This window comes from Dermacentor albipictus, chromosome 2 (genome assembly GCF_038994185.2).
Source record: "Dermacentor albipictus isolate Rhodes 1998 colony chromosome 2, USDA_Dalb.pri_finalv2, whole genome shotgun sequence".
Classification (NCBI taxonomy): domain Eukaryota; kingdom Metazoa; phylum Arthropoda; class Arachnida; order Ixodida; family Ixodidae; genus Dermacentor; species Dermacentor albipictus.
The window spans coordinates 130,367,482-130,389,309 of NC_091822.1; the positions used below are offsets into that span (position 1 = coordinate 130,367,482).

The window sequence follows — 21,828 nt, forward strand, 5'->3', positions numbered from 1 at the left end:
TCAATCACTGACGGCTTTCCTGAATCTCTAATGTGCGTTTCTGTAACCGCGTACAACCCTATTTGTTTTCTACTTAACTGCTCCTCAGTCTCTACCTACTTTGCTTGTAGATACAGAAGAAGTGCATTTGCAAGAAAAGCAAACGCGTCATTTCTCATGCATTGAAAGCCAGTCAATAAACACACAAAAACAGGCTAAAGGGCATCTTGAAGAAAAAGAAACAAATCACACTCATCATAACCTTTTTATCGCAGTGCATGAGGGCACACAAGGCCATTTACTCTTTCTAAATTTTACTGGCAGAATACGATGTGGCAACAAAGTCTGGTAAAAGACTCCGATGTTTACTGGCCCTATCGAAGCAAGTGTATTTGAAGCAGTCATTACGCGCAATGGGAGGGCACATGAGCATACTGGGTCGCTGTCAGGGTACTTCGTCAGTTTTGATATGAAAATACTTATCGTACCTTATTTTTATTGTACCTAAAATGTATTTCTCAGAAAATAAATTTAATGCTCTCATATTCGGTTCGTCCTTTTGGCCTTGTGAGCTCAGAGAGTTTACATAGTTCAGCCGGAGAGTAACAAAGACGATATTTAATAAATATGGCAGAAAGACGCCAGACATTCTTAAGTTTTAAACAGCTTGTTTGAATATAAGAATCCCTATCTAATTTTAGCGCATTCATTGATATTGTCTTAGCAAGGCAGTGCATGAAAAATATTTAATTTACTGTAAGCACTATGCCAGTTTCATCTGAGCCCTTACAATACCTGCTTAGTTGTCGAACAACGTTCCTGTATGGAAATGCCACAGTAAGTTCGGTGTAGACAGGAGGCCTAAATATTTAGGTTCTTTAACCGGAGTAACTTCATGGCCGTTTATACGATATGAAAAATTATAAATATTTCTATTTCTAAAAATAGGCATGAGCACTGATTTCATTCAGTTTAAGATCATTTGCCAATGATCCAACCATGCCATAATTTTTTGTAAGTTCCCGAATAAATTCATGGCTTCTGAGAAGGGTGCCTTCGTGCAAGACTGCGTTTTGCCGTTGTCACTCTCGTTACGCCGCACACATGGTAAGAATCATTTCCCTCACATTCTATAAATATTGCCTCATGAAATACAACAGCGGAAGACGGAAATTTTCTAAGTGTATTTGTATGCTAGGAACACAACACTCATGCTGCCAACACAATATGTTTAAATACTTGACAAATATTGGCAAAGGCAGTCTAATTCTCTGGTTATTACAAAATAACGTGCCGTGGAATCATACCATCAAAAAAAAAAACAATCGCACCACAATTTGGACATAGACTACAGAATCAATTATATTTTGTCTACACACACTGTGTACTTGCACTTTCATTCAATACGTTCGTATAGAAATTATTTCCGTCACTTTTTTTCGAGACGCACATGCAGCCTACGGCGCACGGGACGATGGTTGGTCTTTACACAGAAAGTTGATGCGACGTGGAAGGCAGAAATGCGCCAGGAGCATCCATAAAATTGTTGTCGCAGTAGTATAAGAATTGCACCCAAACGATTGCGCTAAACTGCGTTCACGAAGTGTAACATCGCTGTATTTTTTAACCATTGCTGGTGGTTTAGAAATAGCTGCCAACTTTCACAATTTTATCGTAAAATCCCTGATTTTAAGAGCTTATTTAGGATTCTCCTGTTCACACATATATTTTGCCATTTTTCATTTGCGTTTAGTCTACGGCATTAAAAATTTTATAAAATAGTTAAAACGAATGGTCGAGCAATGTCTTATGACCTAATTTTTATACTTATTGACTTTGCGGACCAGCCTACGTGGCATCGACATCAATTCATAGAATCAACGTACATGGCAACCCAATCTTTGACAACCGTTGCGTGAACGCCTCATTAATAAACTTCAAAAGCATTTTTACTTGTCTTTAGCTTCTGCAAATGCAATCTACAGCAAGTGCAAACCAGGATTAACAATCTTGGTTTCACAACCAAAATTTAGCTAAACAGTCTTCATGAGTAGAAGCAGGTGTGACATGATGAGCTTGATAATAGAAGCTACACATGCATATTAACATTTGGTGACACATTCGCCAATGACCCTTCCGCTTCACTATCCAGAAAAGAGTTCGATTATCTTTGTTCGCGTTGAACGTGTACATGTCTATCAATATGTGTGTCAAAAAACATGCTTGCGTGTTGCTACCTCTTTTTCGTTCATGTTTACGGATATTTTACACGTGCTGTATGACGTTTCGAGGGTGTATATATTGCGACGAGAACTGGAAATAAACCTAATGTTAAAACTTGGCGCTGTGTGTGTCAGATGTGCCGTTCTGTTATCGTTTTCGTTCAGCTTTCACTACAACAAAATAATATATACCGTACCGACAAGCCCCGACAGCTATCATCATCTATTTTAGAGTGCGATTGAGTGCACCGTGCCGGCGCCCGTTCCCGCGCGGAGTGCCGGCGGCGTACTTCGTAACCGAGTGAACGAGCGTAGCAAAGATGCGAGCGAACGCGGAGCACAGCGGGCAATGAAAGACAGCGAGCGCGAAAAGGTGGCCAGGAGGAAAACGGAGGAGGAGGGTACAGCGGAGCCATGCGACGGGAAGCGGAAAAGGAAGGCAGGCGAAGGCGTGAGGATAGCGCAATGACACGCAAGACCGACTATGGCAACGATGGCTAGGAGATGGCGCAAAAGTCGCGCGCGTCGTTAGGATGCCTCGATGCTCTCGCTCGCCTCCGCTTTGTTCGCGACGGCGCACACATCGAGGCACTCTACGCATCGTCTATTCACCAAAGCGCTTCATGAGCGGAGGTCTGTCTGCGGCGGCCGCTGTGAATCGCGCCCACGCATTAGCCACGCGTTGCCTTTCGCGATCAGGCGCTTGCCGGGACAGTCGCGCCACACATCGCTCCGTTTGAAACGTGCCGCACGAGACAGTGTCCGCGCCAGGCAATATACCACAAAATGAAAACACGTATAGAGGTCCGCTTAAAATTTCACCTTAGGGAGCATCATAATTGACGCTGATTTTCTTACGTCAGAGTTTGACTTTTTGTGCAGCCTGGTTTTATTTGCGCGTGTTCTACTTGCGATGAGATTCTATTTTTGTTGTGCGCATGCCTGACAAGGTAGTAGATATGTGAAGCCCTTCGCGCAACTAAATGGTGGCGAGTAGCACTTGCATATGTCTTTCATTCCTGTAGACGTCGTCTCTTTGCAGCGCTTTCTTGGTCATCCATGCGAGAACAAGTAGCCCAGCAATTCGTTAGTTTTGACGTAGCAAAATAACACGCTGATTCGCTTAATGATTGATCAATAATTCAGTACATCTTGAGGAGTTTAAAGGGAGTATGAAAAATTGCTTACTGCGCAGCATACCTTCGTTGAGCTGATGTAAGTTCGGCATGCTGCACAGACTTTTGCGGGGTGGCAGTATACTAACTATTTGGTTAAAGTGGCAACCAAGAAATGATTACGTGTTCAGTGAAGAAATTTGAAAAGATCGAAGTTTGCGGTCGAATTGAACACCCGCAATTTTGCAAAAGCCCCTAACACTGGGGCTAAAGTGAAGAGTTAAAATGTATCAAAGTATATTAAGATACGCATGACAAATATCGTATTCGGTACAGTTAGTTTGCTAGTATCTTGTATCTCTACCAAGTACTTATAAACTCAGTATCTTGTCTCTTTACATGATGCATATTGCGAAGTATCGTTGCCAAGCCCTGAAGTAGGCTAGCTGAAGAAATGTTCTCGCATTTAAGCTGTATCACTCCTCAGTCTTCCCCTGTGCCCTGTCTTTCGTTCCGTTTGCGTGTTTCAGAATATCAACGCTACTCAGTTAACTCACCCCATCATTTAATTTTCTATGCGAAGCGTGCTTTATTCCCGGCCCTGAACAGTGGAGAGTAATCAACATAAAAGGTCTATCACTCGCTAATTTGCAATGATACAAAGGTAGCTTTACCTTTCGAGATGTGGCGCTTGCACACCTCTGGTCTTGTTTACTTCTTTACCCTGTCTAGCGTTCTCCAAGAATGACGTTTGACATTAGCACAGGGAAACCACTTCAAAGGGAACCACGTATGACTTTTCGATGGCCTATGGGCCAACTCGTGAACCTTTCTTTCCGCATCCGTTAGGCGCTTCAGGCTGCAGGTAGCAATTTTCGTTCGGTCGGTATTGTGCAACATCACGGTACAGGAGGTCACTTTGCCCTTTCTTGGTATTCCTCGTAGCTGCACGCCGGTTTGTTTACCAGCTGGTTTGTAGGATCGACGATTTTCAAAGATTGCAACTGCTCAGTTGTCTTCCCTTTCTACGAAGCAGCTATGGTATTCATGCGTGTGTCATAGGCATTAGGAGGCTCCTTTCGTGATGACAAATAAATGGACTTGAAACGCACGTACATCAATGAAACAGACAGGCAAAGCATTTATTTTCCCGTAACGCACTGCGCTGTCACTCTCGCTGGTGTAACATTACCATGGTATCAATAAGTACTGTCGTAGGAGAGGCAAATGCCAGAACTATTGGTTCCTACAAACCCACAGAAACAGCCATCAGGACATTTTTCTTTCCGCGTGCACTGAAATCACAAAAGAACAACGGGTAAGGCAAACTTGTGTTGGTTCAAGAGTGAGCCAAAACACAGAAAGAGAGTAAACGTTCAATGAGGCACTCGGAAATCATCTTCACTTCGGTGGATGCTGCACTGTTGCACCGTTTCGGGTAGCAAATCGTGCTCATCACGTAACAGTCTGAAGTGTTCAGCATTTTTATATGGTTTTACCACAGACGCCGCAAGATAACTCTTCCTATCCACAGCAAGGAAACGCCCATATCCTAAAATTCTACAGGTTCTACTGATCACTGAAAAAATACGTCCTACAGCGGCGAAAGCTCGTAAGCGGCGCTACACAGGCGACCTTTCAAGACAGGTTCTTGTGAAGATATCGCACACGCAAGGGAAAATCTTGGTGCGAATAAAAGACAAAGCCGTTTGTACACATCACACTATCTCTTGACACCGCACACTCATGAAAGGGAATAAGGTGTCAGTACGACTCAGGAGATCTCGAACAATAACATGGCCATAGAAACGAAAACGCGAGACGCGATCAGAGTCACAAAGCTGCGCCAAGTATTTCCCTGCTACGCCTCATCACGACACAAGTCAGAGAGTCCCAGTGACTGCGCGAGCACGAATTCAACGGGAGAGTTGGGACGGCCAAGGCGACAGGGGAGCTAGCGAGAAACGCGGCTTTGGACGGCGCATTGACCCGTTGTCGACGTTGTCCTCAACGTCAAGCTTAGCTGTCGTGACCAGGACGCTTATACAGTGCCGAGCAGGACTAATTCGGGGGACTTGGGATAAAGAATTACGAAGCGCCAAACGTGTGTTGGCGCTGTCACCTGAAAAGCTGCACGTAGGATGCATGAAAGCGCAGCCGCCGGTGTAGAGCTAGGGTAGCCTGCGGTATGCCCCTTATTTAAGACTTTCGAGCGAGCTCGCATGCTCGTTCTGTTACGTACACATGATATACGTATTGATTTCTATGGGCGAAATTCCACGACGGTGTCATTCGCGTTTGAATATCGAGGTTCACGTCTCGTCCGAGGAGAAGAGTAGAAATACCAGCGCCGCGCGATTTCTTGACAGAACTTGTATTCGGTGCATAGTGTAGGATCCACTGCGTTTGCATTTCACTCACCCCCTGTTATTTGCGGTACACTTGCCAGACTGATTCCACAAGACAGGTTAGGTAATATGAGGGCTGCAAATAGCAACCATTTCAATAAATGCAACGTTTTTGCGTTCCCCACTTCTTGGCTTACAGTCGACATAACCGGTCGCTTCGTCTGTTCAGTGGGAATTAGTCCAAAATGTTGCGAGGGACCACACCATCAATGGCGTCACGCAGCTTACAGGGTCACCAGAATGCAATGTAGCTATGGCTGGGGGCTGGTGTCAAAAGTTTCGCGGCTGCGTTTTTTCTTTAAAGCATGACGTACTCCCCGGCCGTGAATAATTAGAGGCCTGTGCTGGGCAGTATCGTAGATACGTGTATCTGAGATACTATCTTAAATACTCTTTGGGTATCTTGTATCTGTATCAAGATATGTCTGGCAAGACGTGTATCAGTATCTGTATTTCCGATATATAAGAGAATGCATCGATTATCTTAAGAATCAAGAAACTGCTATCGCAACATCACCATGCGAAACTATAAACTTTGGCTGAACTCCGCTTCTCAAGCTGATGCTGCTGCTACTAACCCACCTGAACGAATGAATAATTCGCTAACAAACGCTTTACGCCAGCAGATAAGTCGAATATAAGGAATGTCATTGTAGCTTTATGTGCTCTCTGTATACGCGATGCGACACAAGAAATGTCGCCTCCAGCGTTGTTGCCGCTGTACAACTTCTTCGTCATCTTCTTCTCTTCTTCGTCGTCGTCGTCATCGTCAGAACGGCTCTGTTCCGACTTTTCAATGAACGCGCGTATGAATACAGACAACTCGGGTATTTTGGTATGTGATGCCTTTTGTTTTGCCGAGCAGACAACATCCGGCACTGGGTAAGTGCCCCGAAAAGGCAAATTGGTGTAGCTGCTGTATGACCAATTGTAGAGAAGTTGCGCCGCTGAGTATGTGCCGCTGGGTACGTGCCCATTCTAGGCCACGCACACCGAATGGAGCCGCCACTGTGACAGAGGGGTTTTGAAGCATGAAGCAATCCGAAAATGCAATCAGAACATTTTCGAGAAAGCAAAAATGCCATACGTAACATTTTTCGTCACTACTGCAGGGGCACACATTTCAGACCGACTCGAGATTCAAATTTGGCAAAGTTAATCTCAATACTCTTTTTATTTCTTCTTTTATCAACGTTTTAGCCTCTCTCATTTAGCGAATGACTGCCCTCTGCCACACTGCAGGAAAGACGAGATTGGGGATTACCTTGCAGGCTATTGATTCCTATTTAATAACTGCATCCTTTATGGTGTCCTCAGCCAACCCTCGGGCTTGGTGGAAAAGGATAGTCCGCAGACAACATGTGCTGCTGTGGAAATTTCAACCAAATATTGCGGTCGTGCGCGGTGCGTGGAGCTCTCAAGCAGAGCGTGAAGTCGCTTTTTTTTTATGAAACATTCTCTTTTCAAGCGAAGCCTTTTTCACACCAGCTTCGAAGCTGCCGGCGGCTTGCATATGTCAGAATATGGAAGATTCCCATTAACGGCTGATATTGGCCGATACGTAACATCAATCAAGTGGGATTGTGAATGCCAGATACAGCGCGAAAAATACACGTACACATAAAGAAGACACGACAGACGTGGACGAGCGCTACTACCAACTGTTAATTCCAACCGACTCAACCTCCGATTTTATAAAGTGAGCCGCGCAAAAATGTCACGCCCCTTTTGCAGTGCTAAGGTAGTCAAAAACAAAACTTAAAAGGTGAACAATACTGCTGCCTGCTTTAGATAGGAGAACTTAAGAAGTACAGTTTAGCTCTTTGCGAAACAATGCATGCTTCGCCTACACAGATAGGCGGATTCTTGTGGATATGGAGTTATTCTAAAGCAACTCGAGCCATGTGGTTTGAAGACTTGCCTAAGATAGTGGTCTCAGAAAAAAGCGCCTCGCAAGCACGCGATGATATGCGCCGCCAATTGTGCATATTTGTCCTCTTTTTTCTTAACTTTTAGCGCATGCTCCCTGAGCCGGTCTTTGATTCACCGTTTGGTTTGGCCGATGTACACATTTACACACTTCAAGGGAACTGAATATACCCCTCCTGTCGCGTACACCAATGTGGCGGTATTCATGTCTGGGTTTGCAACGTCACTTGCTGTCAACGCAAATCCGACGACAACGCCCGGAGAGCTTACACCAAATCACCTCTGCTTACCACCTCCGGAGAAACGGCCTTACCGAATGCCCGAACAGAACACTCTCCGTCATGTCTTCTTATGTACGTTTCTCCCTAGCATCGCGACCGGGATGTCGTTCTGCTGTACGTCGATTTTTCTACTAACTCTTGCCACCATGACACCCTCGTGCCATCCTTTTCCGCTCTTGGCACAGTACTACCCTACGCACCACAGCCACCCAGTGCTTATGCTTGCGTTGAAATTTCTATGGCTGCCCAGGCCTTCAGACTGCACGTGACACCATCGCAGCCTCTCAGGCTCAAGAAATCCCTCTATGACAAACGCCACAGGGATATCGAATTTTCACTGGTTCCCTAGCGCTCCGGTGGCAATCACCTCGTCGTGCTGGCCTATCAGACAAATTCTGGCACAACAGTGTCGCAATGACTCTCGACATTAATTTTGTTAACATTGAAAAAGTATATGCCCACATCCTATGGCCACTGACAAAACGACCTCTATGTAGCCCGGCTCTTCATTAAGACGTACATCGTAATTTGCAAATTTTGCCCAGTGAGTTCATAAGGCATCTTGGAATGTATTAATTTCGAACGAATTCTCAATGTGGCGCAAGCTTATAGGTAACAATCCTCCTAGTTCACGACGATATATTTTGGCAGTCCAGTTGCATTTGTGACACAATGCCTAAAACGATGTTAAGTACATGTAACAACACTGTATTTATCCCGCCATTTTGACGGTGCGTATCTCAAAAGCGGAGCCATCATTAGACTTTGTTCTAGCTCGATATCACTTCCTAACTCAACGGCTAAAATTCGTGAACTGCAATATGTACCTTTAAGTAGTAATCGGTGATCTTTTTTGTTGACTAGTCACCTATTCATTTCGATTTCATGCGGCACAATTTTCCACCTCTTTTAGCAATCCATTTTAAGGATTAGGACTGTACTATCCTGCACATAAAATCTTTCTAAATTTTGCATATACTAAAGGAAAAAGGTGCGATATAATGTGTCGACAGCAATGGCAACTTTCCAGTGCGTTCGCAAGTTTGCATGTTTCAGGTTTAGGCCTTCATTCCGAAGATTCACTTACCACTTGCCCGCATTTATATGGAGGCGCTGTGGTGCCGTTTCCATCAGAAATAGTGGGAAAAGCGGTTGGTTTGCCAAAGCATATAAACCTAGGAGTGTAAAAAAGAACCATTATGATATCGTAGAAATACTTACTGAAGCCTAAACTGTATTTTGCGATTACAGTTTTAATCACTAGGCATTTAACAAAGTCACGCTACACATTGTATTCTCCGCTAGGTCATGGAGAGACACACTTTAGCGGAAGCTGGGAAAATACTATTGCTGCGAATCGATCTAGTCCTTACCCGCCGTGGTTGCTTAGTGGCTATGGTGTTGGGCTGCTAAGCACAAGATCGGGGGATGGAATCCCGGCTACGGCGGCCGCATTTCGATGGGGGCGAAAACACCCGTGTACTTAGATTAAGGTCCACGTTAAAGAACCCCAGGTGGTCCAAATTGCCGTAGTCCCCCCACCCCCCCCTACGCGCGCCTCATATTCAGATCATGGTTTTCTCACCTAAAACCCCATAATTTGTTTTTTTTTTCCTCGATATCGTCGTTGTCATCGAATGCAAAGTCTACACAGGGGGTTCGCGTAACTTGAACGAAGTATTTACAAAAAAGTGGTTAAACGCAACTGAATGAAACCAACGGCATAAGTTTGCTGTCATAAAGCGCTCCTTAGAGTTTTCTTTATAATTGCCTCTTAATGAGTTGATTAACTAAGATCAATTATGAAAATTTTTTTTAATATTCACTTGCGGGTCAAGTGCGTTCCGTTAGTTTGCAGAGGGTATTCAGGAACCACTGATCAATTTTAACGCGATAGCGTTAAGGAGCTCGTGTCGCAGAAAAGCCGGTGTCGTCGGCGTTGGTGTCAGCGTCGGCGGCGTTGACCGTGAGCGATAAATCACGGCAGGCACTTCATAAATAAAAAGCAACTTCCTAGATGGGCTGGGTGGGAATCGAACCAGGGTCTCCGGAGTGTGAGACGGAGACGCTACCACTCAGCCACGAGTTCGATGCTCCCAAGCGGTATAAACGCGTCTCTAGTGAATGCGGTGTTGCCTTCGAAACGAGCCGTGGAAAGTTATACTGCGGTGTATATCGGTAATTATGAACATGTAACTTACAGAAGTCGCAATTACACGAGTAGCGAAGTGCGTTTCCGCTGCATTCCTTCTGCGCTTTCCGCGCACGCAGAGCCATCTTGCGGCAAACACAGAAGACCCCCTCCTCTTCATGTACGGCGCTGCCCCGACAGATGGCGCGCCACGCGCCCATTGGAGCTGTGCGAGGCGGGTCGCGGCGCGGACTCTCTCTCCCCTAACAACGCTTCGCCTTGCTCTCTCTGCAGAATCAAGCGTCCTTCCTTTCTTTAGATCACTATCTGTCTATCTATCTGCCCGTGCCGATCACGACGTTTGGCTGGCGTGCATCATTTCCCCCTCCGAGATACCGAGTTCTTTGGTTCATTCCGCTTGCTCAGGCGCACGTTTCGTTGCTGCGCCGAACGCCGCGTTGCTCGACCATATGGCTCGACGCTGACCGCGTCCGATGCGGGGCGCCTCGTAAGTGATGGCTGCCCTGTAGCCCATTGTCTTACACCCTTTGGCTGGTCGACGGGAACGCTGTCGCGTTCCACTCTTGAAGGCGAAGCTTAAGCGTCCTCCAATTTTTTTTTATGGCAACGTACATGTTGCGCGGTGATTTCTTTTCTGCGTTTAGAGAAAGCCCGCTAAATATGAAATAAAACCACGTGACAGCCCTCATGCGCTATCACATTGCAGAACTCTCAACCTTGTTTTTTTTTTTTAGAGCGCTTCCCAAAGGTACATATCTAGACACCCAAGCTGGCGTCAAAGAGGTGCATTGAAGAGGGGCATGCGCCTACTCGCGCCCATCCAGTTACCCAAGTCAACATCACAGAGGTTCGTGGAGACCAGCACATACACAGTCCTCCAAGTAGGCGTCAAAGAGTTTCCTTAAACAAAGCTACCTACACGGTTTCGCATCTACAGTCACCATGTCGATCGGCGTGAAAAAGTTTGTTAAAGTGCGGCCCATCTATACAAATTTCCACATAATAAGACACCTAGGTTGGTCCGACTGTTGCATGCGAGCTCTGCTCTCACAGCACAACTGCTAGATACACTACTCATTTGACCATAGACTACTGAGTGACCCAAGTTAGGCAGGAAAACGGTCAGGTACTGTAGGAACAACACGCCAGGATGACACGTCTCCGAAATTGTGAAATCTAACTGCCAGCCGTGTCGTGCTCATGCGCACGACACCGACTGCGCATCATTATTCTCTTTTCTCTCTTATGCTTGCACGTTCTTCCAGCCTCCTTTAGGTTTCGGAAGAGGGCACTACAGGGTCAGCCGCCAAGACGAGACATCGCAACGGACATCGCAGACCGGCGACGGCACATCTACTCTAGATGGGTGGTTACATCGATGTCCGCAGGCAAGGTTGGATTAGGCGTCTCCAGTTAGGCCGACTTCACGCGATCCAGACTGAAGATTTCCTGACGACTTGGCTCATAGTTGACGGACGCGAAATGGCCCATCGTGGGTAGGCGACGCAGCTGCCTTGAGGGGATCACGCGAGAAAATACGTGAGTGGAAGACGTGAGGTCAGGATGCAGAAAAACCATGCAGTCTGCTATGCGAAGTGATACAGGGCGCAGAACCTTCGCGAAGTCCTACAGGCATCGTATGTAATGATGTGGCTGGGGCGGGGCGTTTTTGAAAGAAAAGAAGTATCAAGAAAGTCTCAGGGAAGCTCGGAAAACGAGGTTGGCCACCGAACAACATAGTTTCTTGCGATAGACCGCGGGTATACCGAGCAGTACCAAGGGCAAATGGCCAATCCAGTGTTCGCAGTTGAGACATGTTATAACGGCATGCAGTATTCAGCTGGGGATGTAACCGCTCGACCATGCTGTAGGCACATCAGGGGCAAACCGTGGTTCGGCAGTGAATTGTGTCAGGAACTTGACCTAAGGACGTAAACAGTACTGATTCAAGCTGTCGCCCGACACTTGTGACCGACGCGGGACAGCCGAAGCACAAGGCCCATGAGGACACGAAGGCTTGGGCAACAGATTCGGCAGTGACGTTTGGTATGGGCACGCCCTCATGCTAACGCGTTACGTTATTCGCGATCCTTAGCCGATAGCTGCAAGCGCGTTACGAATAAATTGGTTCAACCATGTCTATGTGCAAATGGCCGACACATCGGCCCGGCGGCACAGAAGGCTGAGTCGGAGACTTGGCCTGACGTATAATTTGTGCGCATTCGCAATGCATACAAGTGCGAGCCCAGTTACATATGTCGGTGTTCATGCGAGGCCGGACGTAGCACTTAGCTACGAGGCACTGCGTAGCTAGGATCATCAGCACCATCATCAGCCTATATTTATGTCCACTGCAGGTTCAGATCTCACTCAGAAATCTCCAATTACGCCTCTCTTGCGCTAGCTGTCTCCAACTTGCGCCGGCAAATGTCCTAGTTTCATTATCCAAGCTAATGTTCTGTCATCCTCAACTGCGCTTCCCCTCTCTTGGCACCCTTTCTGCGACTCTAATGGTCAACCGGTTATCTGAGCGGCGTATTACATGACCTGCCCAAGCTCCATTTATGTTATGCTAATGTTCTTCTTGAAGGGGCAGCGCAAGATAATGAAGACAGAAAGCGTGAACACACGGGACAGCGCTGAACTCACAACTAACTTTATTCGAAGGCATAGACAAACTTATATACTACAGCCCAGAGCCACGTGCTCTCCTATCGATGATGTCATTATCACTCCGCAGGCAAAAATGCAAAATACTGTAATCTAATACTGCACTATGAGGCGGCCTAAAAATTAAAATTCACTGTCATACAAATTTAACGATGGCCTGCTTACACAATGCGATCCTTTTTCACTGGTATAGTAGGCCTCAGTAACCTCCCTCGTAGTCTCATTTCTATGCGTGGAAAGTATTTTGGTGTCTTCATAAATTGGAGAGCACCCATGCTGAGAGCATGCTTATGTTCACTATAATATCCATATTCCCACTTCCTATCTGACCCACACCACCCTCTTCTTGTCTATTATTGTTACGCCTAGCGTTTTTCTTTGCATCCCTCTTTGTGTGGTCTTCAACGTGTTCTCAAGCTTTTTTGTTAATTTTCAAACTTCTGCCCCATATGTTACACCAGTCGAAGGCAGTGATTGTAAACGTTTCAATGACAGAGGCAAGCTCTCAGTCAGGGTTGCGTAATGCTTGCCTTATGCATTCCAACCCATTTTCATGCTGCTGTAAATTTCCTTCTCGTGATCAGGGTCCCATGTGAGTAACCGACCTATATAAAGGTCCTCCTGCGTGCACTCTAGAGGCTGACGCGCGATAATGAATTCTTGTTCCATTGCCAGGCTATTGAACATCACCTGGCTTCTGCATATTACTCCTCAACCCTACTCTCACAAGTTCTCGACTGAGATCCTCACTCATTTGCTCCTATTCGTTCCCAGTGCTGCTGAACAGAACAATGTCAACAGCTCGGTTACCATGTTGGCAAATACCGTGCAAAGGGTGAAACAGAGCACGGCTATAGGTCACGGGTACGAAATCCAGAGTAAGGTTTGCTGACGTTTCCCACAAAAGTGGTTTTGATCCCTACGTATTAGGTAACCGCTGCGGTCGTTGAGAACAAGAGCTATAACGTAGTGCTTGTTACTCGGCATCCTCAAGCTGCGCCGTCACCAAGCTCTCCCGTCCAACCGTTTGCGCAGGGAAGCGCACGACAGCTATCCGGGAGAGTGCGTCAGCAGCCCCATACTTCGCACCCTTAAATTACCGTATGTCGCTAGTAAATTCGGACACGTAGACCGATTGACGAAGCTCGCATGCGGTATACTTCGAGGAGTTGGTTCGAAACACGTGGAGAAGATGCTCGTAGTCCGTGAGAAAATGTAATTAAATTTTGATATTCCCTGAAGCCTCCAAAGAGTTGAGTAGTGACGTAGACGGCAAGAATCTCGTATCCGAAAACGTTGTAGCGTATGTCAGCAGCTTGAAACTTTCGGGAGAAAAATGCCAGATGGTGCCACTCGAAATTAAGCAATTCCAATGAAGGCACAAGGCCGATGAACACGCTAAAGTATACACTATGATTCGAGTGGAAATATCAGATCTGACATGAGTGAGAAGCGCCGCGCCTGCGACGTCTTCTTTTGCGGCCATGAAGCTGGCCATGGGTTCGGCGATTTTTCGCGGAACTTCTGACTTCATCTTCGCTTGCTATACGAAGAAGATCGCTGAGTGGTTGCAAGAGCTCCTCCCAGTGTTGGCACAAGAAAAGTCGCAGTTCTGCCGGAAAGGCAAAGCGCCGATTGCGATAGCAAATTACTAGTTAGCTGTACGAAGTAAGGACAGTGGTTTTATCGGCCGTATAAACTTGCAAACATTTACTTGCTAACTAAGTTAACAATGATAGAATGTGCAAGCGGGGCTGAACGAGGGCGCAGAAAGAAACAAACACAAGGAAACAGGGCTGTCTTTACGTGTATGCTTCTTTCTACGTCGTTGTTGAGTCGTGCTTACACATTCTATCATGGATTCAAACCAACAAGCCCATCAACGTCCTTTAACTAAAGTTACCAGTACGGTGTCATGCGCACACAGGTAAACATGAACACCCATCGCGCGATGGCCGCGGAAACTGTCTGTGAATACGCTGGAGTTAGGAATCACGGAAGCGGTCGCGAGCCAATAGACATCCGTGCGTAAGTCTTTTCAACACGCACGGAACGTCTAAATGACAGCGCATACGGCACTACCTGCACTACGCGCATTCTGCAAACATCACAGATCGCTTTGAATTGAGGTCGCGTGGGCGCGCGCTTTAGCCACGTCGCAGACCACTTTCAAGACACACGAGCGTCGGCAACGCATCCCTACGGCATTCGCCAAAGGCGTCTACTACGGTGTCCGCGATTTGCATGGCCAACGCCGTAGTAGACGCCGCGGTTGTGTCTACTCTGTACGGAGCGGCGGGGGACGAGGAGATCGAGGCACCGTACCAGTGATCCGGGCCGCGTTCATCACTCGCGCACGCTAGATTGAACCACGTGCGCCGGCCCAAAGCCACCTAGAAAAAAATATAAGGCCTCCGCACGCCGGTGTGACGTCACGCTAGTCGGATGGGCCGGACAGTCGACGCCGTCGGCGTCTCCGCGCCTAGGTTCGTTGCGCTTGCAGTGTGTCTCTTTGCGCGTCGCGGATACTATGGCATGAGAAAATTAGTGCTGTTCTTAAAGTGACAGCAACCTATAAATTCAGATGCTTCGTTTCCAAAGCAATACACGTATAGCTGACGCAAAAAATAAGGGGGAGCCGCTGGTTCACCGCAGTCAACACCACCATAGAAAGCAGCATTCTTTCATGCCTTCCTTAGATTACTTGATTGGCAACATTTTTGTTTTTTGCGTGTATCGCAACACGACCTGCCTTATTGTGCTTGTGATGTTTGGTCGGGACTAAGACAAGCAAACTGCATGATGCTTAGTCACTCAACTTTAGACGGAACGAAAGAAAGAGGAAAACTGCATATTGAAGACACAGAATATACTTTATTCACAAATGATAAGAACTGCGTTAGGAAACAAACATTTTAAGTCTTTCATATACAATTATCCTTCTCACTCTTGCATTGCGTAAAACAGTCCTCGCTAGACACACGAATATCGAGGTTAATTTTATTGTGAAAATGTTATCATTATAGGGTCACGCACAACTAATTCTCAAATAGAACAAGCTTCCGTCTTTGTTGTACCATTTTTTGTGGTTATTTTGTTTCCACCCGCCTTGTTTGCAGGCCTTATTGGTCTTCATAAAATACTGAGATAATGGCGAAAATTAAGTAAAAAACGAGAGGCCTACTCTCAGTCCTAAAGGAAAGCATGCAATTAATGGATTGCGGTAGCATGGAGAGTTCGAATCATAAACAGGTAGCACAATGCACTCAAATAACATTTGAATTGGCCAAAATGCAGGGTTTAAATTTTGATAATGTAGGCAAATAAGTCCTAGCTACGCCACAGGTTTCTTTTTACAAGGGTTCTGTCAACACAAACATACGTAGACGTTCAACAAAACAGAGCTTCATGAATAAATAATAAATAATGAGAAACATCTCAGGCCTTCAAGGTCTGCAATTTTCGGTCGTTCTTGGTGTTGCGTAATTTGTCGTTTTCTGTGCGGCACAAGTTGTTCAGCAGTGTATTCGCTGCAGCACTTACAACACGCCCCATTACCTCCTGTGCAGGATGAGCGAAATCACACACATTACATTTACCGCAGCACCAGTAACCAACCCAGCCTTGTAATCAAAAGATGATTGAAGGTGAATCTCATCAATCATCAACGTTACATTCTTTTCATGCTCTTTATATGTGCTTACCATACGTTTTGCATAGGAAAGAAAGCTACATTCTTGCTGCTCCGTTTCAGGGCGTACATCGTACGATGAACACAGTCTTCTGATCGTATCAGGATGCGGCATCTTAAGCTTCATCGAACTTCTCAGGAATCTGTATGCATGAGGTGAAATTGTGAACAAAAGGCTAGCAAAAACCAATAAATCGGGGGGGATATCGGCCAGCATCATTCAAAACAAGATCAACTTGACTCTTCAAGAATTTAAGCACTTCCAAATGCCATTCTTGCAACTCGCATGCGAAATGTTTTCCACTTACTTCATCTAGCAATGTCGAAACCAATGTCAGTAGATGACGGGCCTTTTCAGAACGCTCAGTGCTGATATCCTTACGTGTCTGTTCGATCATGTGTAACACACTTTTCAAATCTCTCAAGTCGCACAGCTTTTCAGGAACTAACACATCACCACACTTCCTCACACCCGTTTCACCAAAAAATACTTCGACGCGCAGGTCTGTGGACACGATCACCGAAGTATACGGACTGCAGGGGCAGATTGAAGTGACAAGTCCAAAAAGAAAACCTTGGAGCCCTTGTTCAAAACTGTCCAGAAGTCCGAACACTGAAAGCTTGGCAAGGCCTTCAGCAAGTCCGCAAAGCTACCAACCAGATTTTTGGCGTCCTCTTCTGCTTGGGTTTGCTGAGAAAGCATTATTGCTTTTTGCAAATATGTGGCTTCCAAGCGCGCTCTTTTGGCAGCCGGCGCTTCTCGAACGCACACTTGCGGACGCGATAAATAGGCAGGGCAAGTGGGAAACAAGCTCGGAACTGCAGTTTTCTTCAGACGGATGTTTTTCATGGCAACTTCGACCACTTTTCCTGTCTTGACGTCCGTGTAAGATGTCGTCTTCAAGTAATCCGATGGCAAGAAATGCTTTTCACAGGGCTGAAATAAAAAAAAACAAGCCGTTACAGGTATGAAGCTCGACGAAAATGTTGAATTTACAAGCGCGTCGACAGGTGCAGAGACCCATCTATTGTGCACGCGTGCACGAATGCATTGCGCACTATGCTGACGAAAACTATTCGTCTGGAAACCCAGAATAACAATAGGGAGAAGAAATACTTACCACTGTGTACTTCGTTGGCGAGAAGTCCTTCCGAGGAACTGCTCTCGTCCACGCTTCCCGAGTGGCTCGGTCAGATGGGAACTTGTGCACTCGGACACTTTGTCCTCCGTCATAATTGGACTTGCAGTTTGGTGCGCAACAACAGCCAGGCATCGTTGCGCTTCCGTGTACGACGAACCACGCACAATCGAAGAAAAGCAATCGCGTTTACGGTGCAGCATGCCCCACCAAAACCACCAAGCAAATGCTCCACGCGTTGCCGCTCTAGCGTTGCAGCCACGGAGAAAATTTGTTTTCAGAACGCGCGCCGCGTTCTAGAAACGCAGCGCTCCCCAATCCACCGCTACCATCCGACTCTCGTGACGTATTGACAGGGGAGAGGAGGTGATGCGCAGGCCTTGCATTTTTTTCTAGGTGGCTTTGGCCGGCCCCCCTTCACAGGCTTTCACTCATACGGAACCTCTCGGCGACCGCAACGCCGACGTGGATGACAGAAATCCGCCTGGAGTGTCCAAATATAATTCCTATCGCGATGAAAAATTTGACCGGCCTTCCATTACTGTCAAAAGGGGTGCAAGCGAAGCTCGGGATCCGCGGCTATTTGTTGTCGTAATGCCTCGGCTTCGCGCTTCCTCACGGCGAGGTCGGCACGTCGACGACGAGCCCTTTCTCGAGCGAGTTCTCAGCGGCATTCATGAAACGCCTCCAGTTTTTTGGCCGAACGCACGACTCGCGGCCCGCTCCAACTGCCGCTCCTTTAACGCAGCCTGCTCTTCGGCAACGCTGCAGTCATGGCGTAGATATAGAGCATCCGCGTCGCGTGCAATAGGACCGTAGTTCAAATCTCGGTGCGGCGGAATTTCCCACCGGATAAAAAAAAAAATCCGCGTATTGATAAAATTGCATAAACATGCCTGCAGTGCGGCCTGATCCCGGTGACCAGAATCGGTAACGCACTCCCTCACCAGAGAAGGATTGGCCCCCGCTTGGCCACAAGCTCTTATATGAATACAAGAAACCCGGGCCCTCTGTCCCCAGCAGCTGCGAAGCAACTGACGACGGCGGCGCTCAGACCTGTGACGCAGCAGAGGGTGCTAAGAATCTCTGCATCCGAACAGGCCACAATTGGAATCTGAACCTGGCACCGTTTAACGTTAGGCAGTGCTATTGGAGGAATTAGCGGGCAACCAATGGGATGTCATCATCAGCCTGGTTACGTCCACTGCAGGGCAAAGGCCTCTCCCATACTTCTCCAACTACCCCGGTCATGTACTAATTGTGGCCATGTTTTCTCTGCAAACTTCTTAATCTTATCCGCCCACCTAACTTTCTGCCGCCCCCTGCTACGCTTCCTTTCCTTTGGAATCCAGTCCGTAACCCTTAATGACCATCGGTTATCTTCCTACTCTGCGCTAACCCTGGCATCATACGAGATGTGGATATGATCGGCAAGGTGCGCTGCCATGACCGTAGGACGGCATGATCTCGAATTAGTGTATACGTGAAGAGGAAACGGCAGAATTTAGTACATGAGGAGCCTATCCATGAGTTAGCAGTAAGACGGAAAATTGAGAAATTCCGGATCGAGCTACAAAACAGCTATTCGGCTTTAAATCAGGAGGACGACCTTAGCGTTGAAGCAATGAACGACAATCTTATGAGCATAATTAAGTAGTGTGCAATAGAATCGGTGATAACTACCTTAGACAGGATACTGGTAAGCTATCGCAGGAGACGAAAGATCTGATTAAGAAACGCCAATGTATAAAAGCCTCTAACCCTACAGCTAGAATAGAACTGGCAGAACTTTCGAAGTTAATCAACAAGCGTAAGGTAGCTGACATAAGGAAGTATAATATGGATAGAATTGAGCATGCTCTCAGGAACGGAGGAAACCCAAAAGCACTGAATAGGAAACTAGGAATAAGCAAAAATCAGATGCATGCGGTAAGAGACACAGCCGGCAATATCATTAGCAATATGGAGAAGATAGTTCAAGAGGTAAGGGAATACATCTACTTAGGGTAGGTAGTGACCGCGGATCCGGATCATGAGACTGAAATAATCAGAAGAATAAGAACGGGCTATAAGTTCCCTGCACATTTTCCTTTGAAACTTGAAGCACGAAACAGGCCTTATTTGCTTTGGGCATCGCATATAAAGTCCTTGTCATGCAAGTAAACAGCCTTGGGTCCCCGAACGTATGACGAGTTGCGGCGACTACTTACATTCCCTGCAGAGTGATCGTGCCTATCAGAACATATCGGGCGCTGTATAACGCAGACATCTAACACAACTACTTTTTCAGTGTGATCTCCTTTTCGACGCAAGCTAAGAAAGTCGGTGAAGTTATATAGCAGGGAATGAGCAAAGGCTCCATCAAATATGAAAAATGCATTCATCTGCAGCGCTGCAGGTGGTCTCCAGCACTTGATGCTTCACGAAGCATACGCGTGCAAGCGCTCACAATTTTGCGTAAAAATGTATTTCGCCTTTCTTTCAGTTCCTAGTCATTATGCTTACAGGCCGATATTAACGTAACTAGACGTTTTGCGTCCAAGTGCTGGCTTAGCGAACAATGACATTGAGGAAACGCCACTTTATTTACAAGCCACCTGCACCCAACTAGCACAAAGGCGATATAATTCTGCTTCCATACCGATTCGCCAACACGGAATGAAGGTCTGACAGACGCGCTATAGAATCCATGCAGTCCGTTTAGAATGTGATAAACATCAGTATAGCTTTGCTAATGTCCGGAGGATATGACTATTTCGAGAAGTTCTAGAATCCTGGTTAAAGTAGGCTAGAAAAATCCTCTCTTGAAAGGGGGATTTGTTAAGGCTATTACAAGCTTTTGAATATGCGGATAGAATCCGACTACAATGGATTTTGATAGCCGCTTCCTTTTTTGTTTGTTTCCCTCCCCCTCTCTTCTTTCCTTCCTTACGCTCTTCCCTGCGGCGTTTCGCCAGCCGGTGGCCTTCAGGTAAGTGCACTACACGAAACACATAAAACAACAAGATTTTTTTTTATTATATAAAAAACGACCACTGCACAAGAATGGTAGTGATACGAGTTTGTTGGTACATTTTGTATGTGTAGTTCACAGCCTGCTACAATTAATCATGGATGCCTCTATACCTATTTTTCGGCACACATGATATATATATATATATATATATATATATATATATATATATATGTGATGTGTGCCGAAAAATAGGTATAGAGGTAGAGTCACAGTCCGTTAAGTAGGCAGATAATCCTAATTACCCTACTATATACTGGGGTTCGCACTCATATTTGTTTGCCGAACGGGCCAAAATACTATACACGCAAACGCGAGAAGCTTGTGTTTTTGTGACGCGTATTCGCCGCGCGAGCCTTCCCGCACTGTCTGAGAAACAAGAATTCACGCAGGAACACCTCTAGGAGTTCTCTAAGTATGTGTAAGCATTGTGCCACTTTCCCACCTTCACGCAACCCGTTGTCATTATCAATGTTATGAAACGATACGACCAGTATAAACGACAGCCCTGCAGCAACAAGAACTGCAGTGGACAGCGGCGCGAGAATTCGTGAGGCAAGCAAACTGCTGCAACTTGCGGCTCGAGCTGCGCTGATAGCGTTCCGATGATTGTAAGCAGGTATCGCTCTTAGCGCCTCATCCATCCGCGTCGAACCATTACGGCCATTACGCCCCACGCGAACAATATCTTGAACGCCATCTGCGATGCAGACAGCATGTGCCGACTGCTCATAGCTTCGCGCGCTCTGTTCTCGCCGCTTCGCGTTGTAGAAGAGAGACGTGCGGGTTCTTATCTTGAAGGCGAACGGCGAAAGGGGCACGGTGCAGCGTGTGCTGAGACGTTCGTGAGCGCTGTGTTCGCGCCGTTTCGTCCACGTGGAAGCGACAGAGAACACGAAGGTAAGGCCGCTCACTGCTGCGTGCTCTATCTATACTGTATGCGTGATTCTGAAGAATATATGCACTTTTTCGCTTCACTTTGCTAAGTGCTTGAGGCGTGTTTCTCCTCCACCGTGGGTCGGCCCTGCATTGCACTATATCCCGGATCGGCCCGCATTTTTGTCGCACGTGAGACAGACTGTTTTCCTCGTTGGAGAAGCATAGAAATGCTTACGCATTTAAAAGCATTCACTAGCGGCTTTGCATAGAAAAGACAGCCTGCCCAGCATGTTTCCTCGGGTGGGTATTCGTTTTACTGCACCAAACCAAGTGATGGTGTGCGTCCTGCC

General features: G+C 46.6%; 2 protein-coding genes across 9 annotated transcripts in view; one reads left to right on the top strand and one right to left on the bottom strand.

Annotated features, from left to right (window-relative positions):
• LOC135912514 (uncharacterized) overlaps positions 1 to 19,951 on the bottom strand; it is a 91,386-nt gene extending 71,435 nt beyond the window's left edge. For 2 of the 5 annotated variants that reach the window (XM_065444968.1, XM_065444967.1), the window contains exons 1-2: positions 19,797 to 19,949; positions 9,022 to 9,109 (exon numbers count right to left, since the gene is read on the bottom strand). In XM_065444968.1, the coding sequence (XP_065301040.1) occupies positions 9,022 to 9,109; positions 19,797 to 19,855 (147 nt within the window). In that variant the 5' untranslated portion in view covers positions 19,856 to 19,949. Of the gene's footprint in view, positions 1 to 4,429; positions 4,612 to 9,021; positions 9,110 to 19,796 lie in introns of those variants that run through there. The other 3 variants (XR_010567706.1, XM_065444966.2, XM_065444969.1) reach the window with 3 other exon arrangements.
• A 1,448-nt stretch (positions 19,952 to 21,399) lies between these two features.
• The window catches only part of LOC135912540 (uncharacterized), a 328,642-nt gene continuing 328,213 nt past the window's right edge, over positions 21,400 to 21,828 (top strand). For all 4 annotated transcript variants that reach the window (XR_010567715.1, XR_010567716.1, XM_070533974.1 and 1 more), the window contains exon 1: positions 21,400 to 21,499. The gene's annotated coding sequence lies outside the window, so the exon portion shown is untranslated. The remainder of the gene's footprint in view (positions 21,500 to 21,828) is intronic.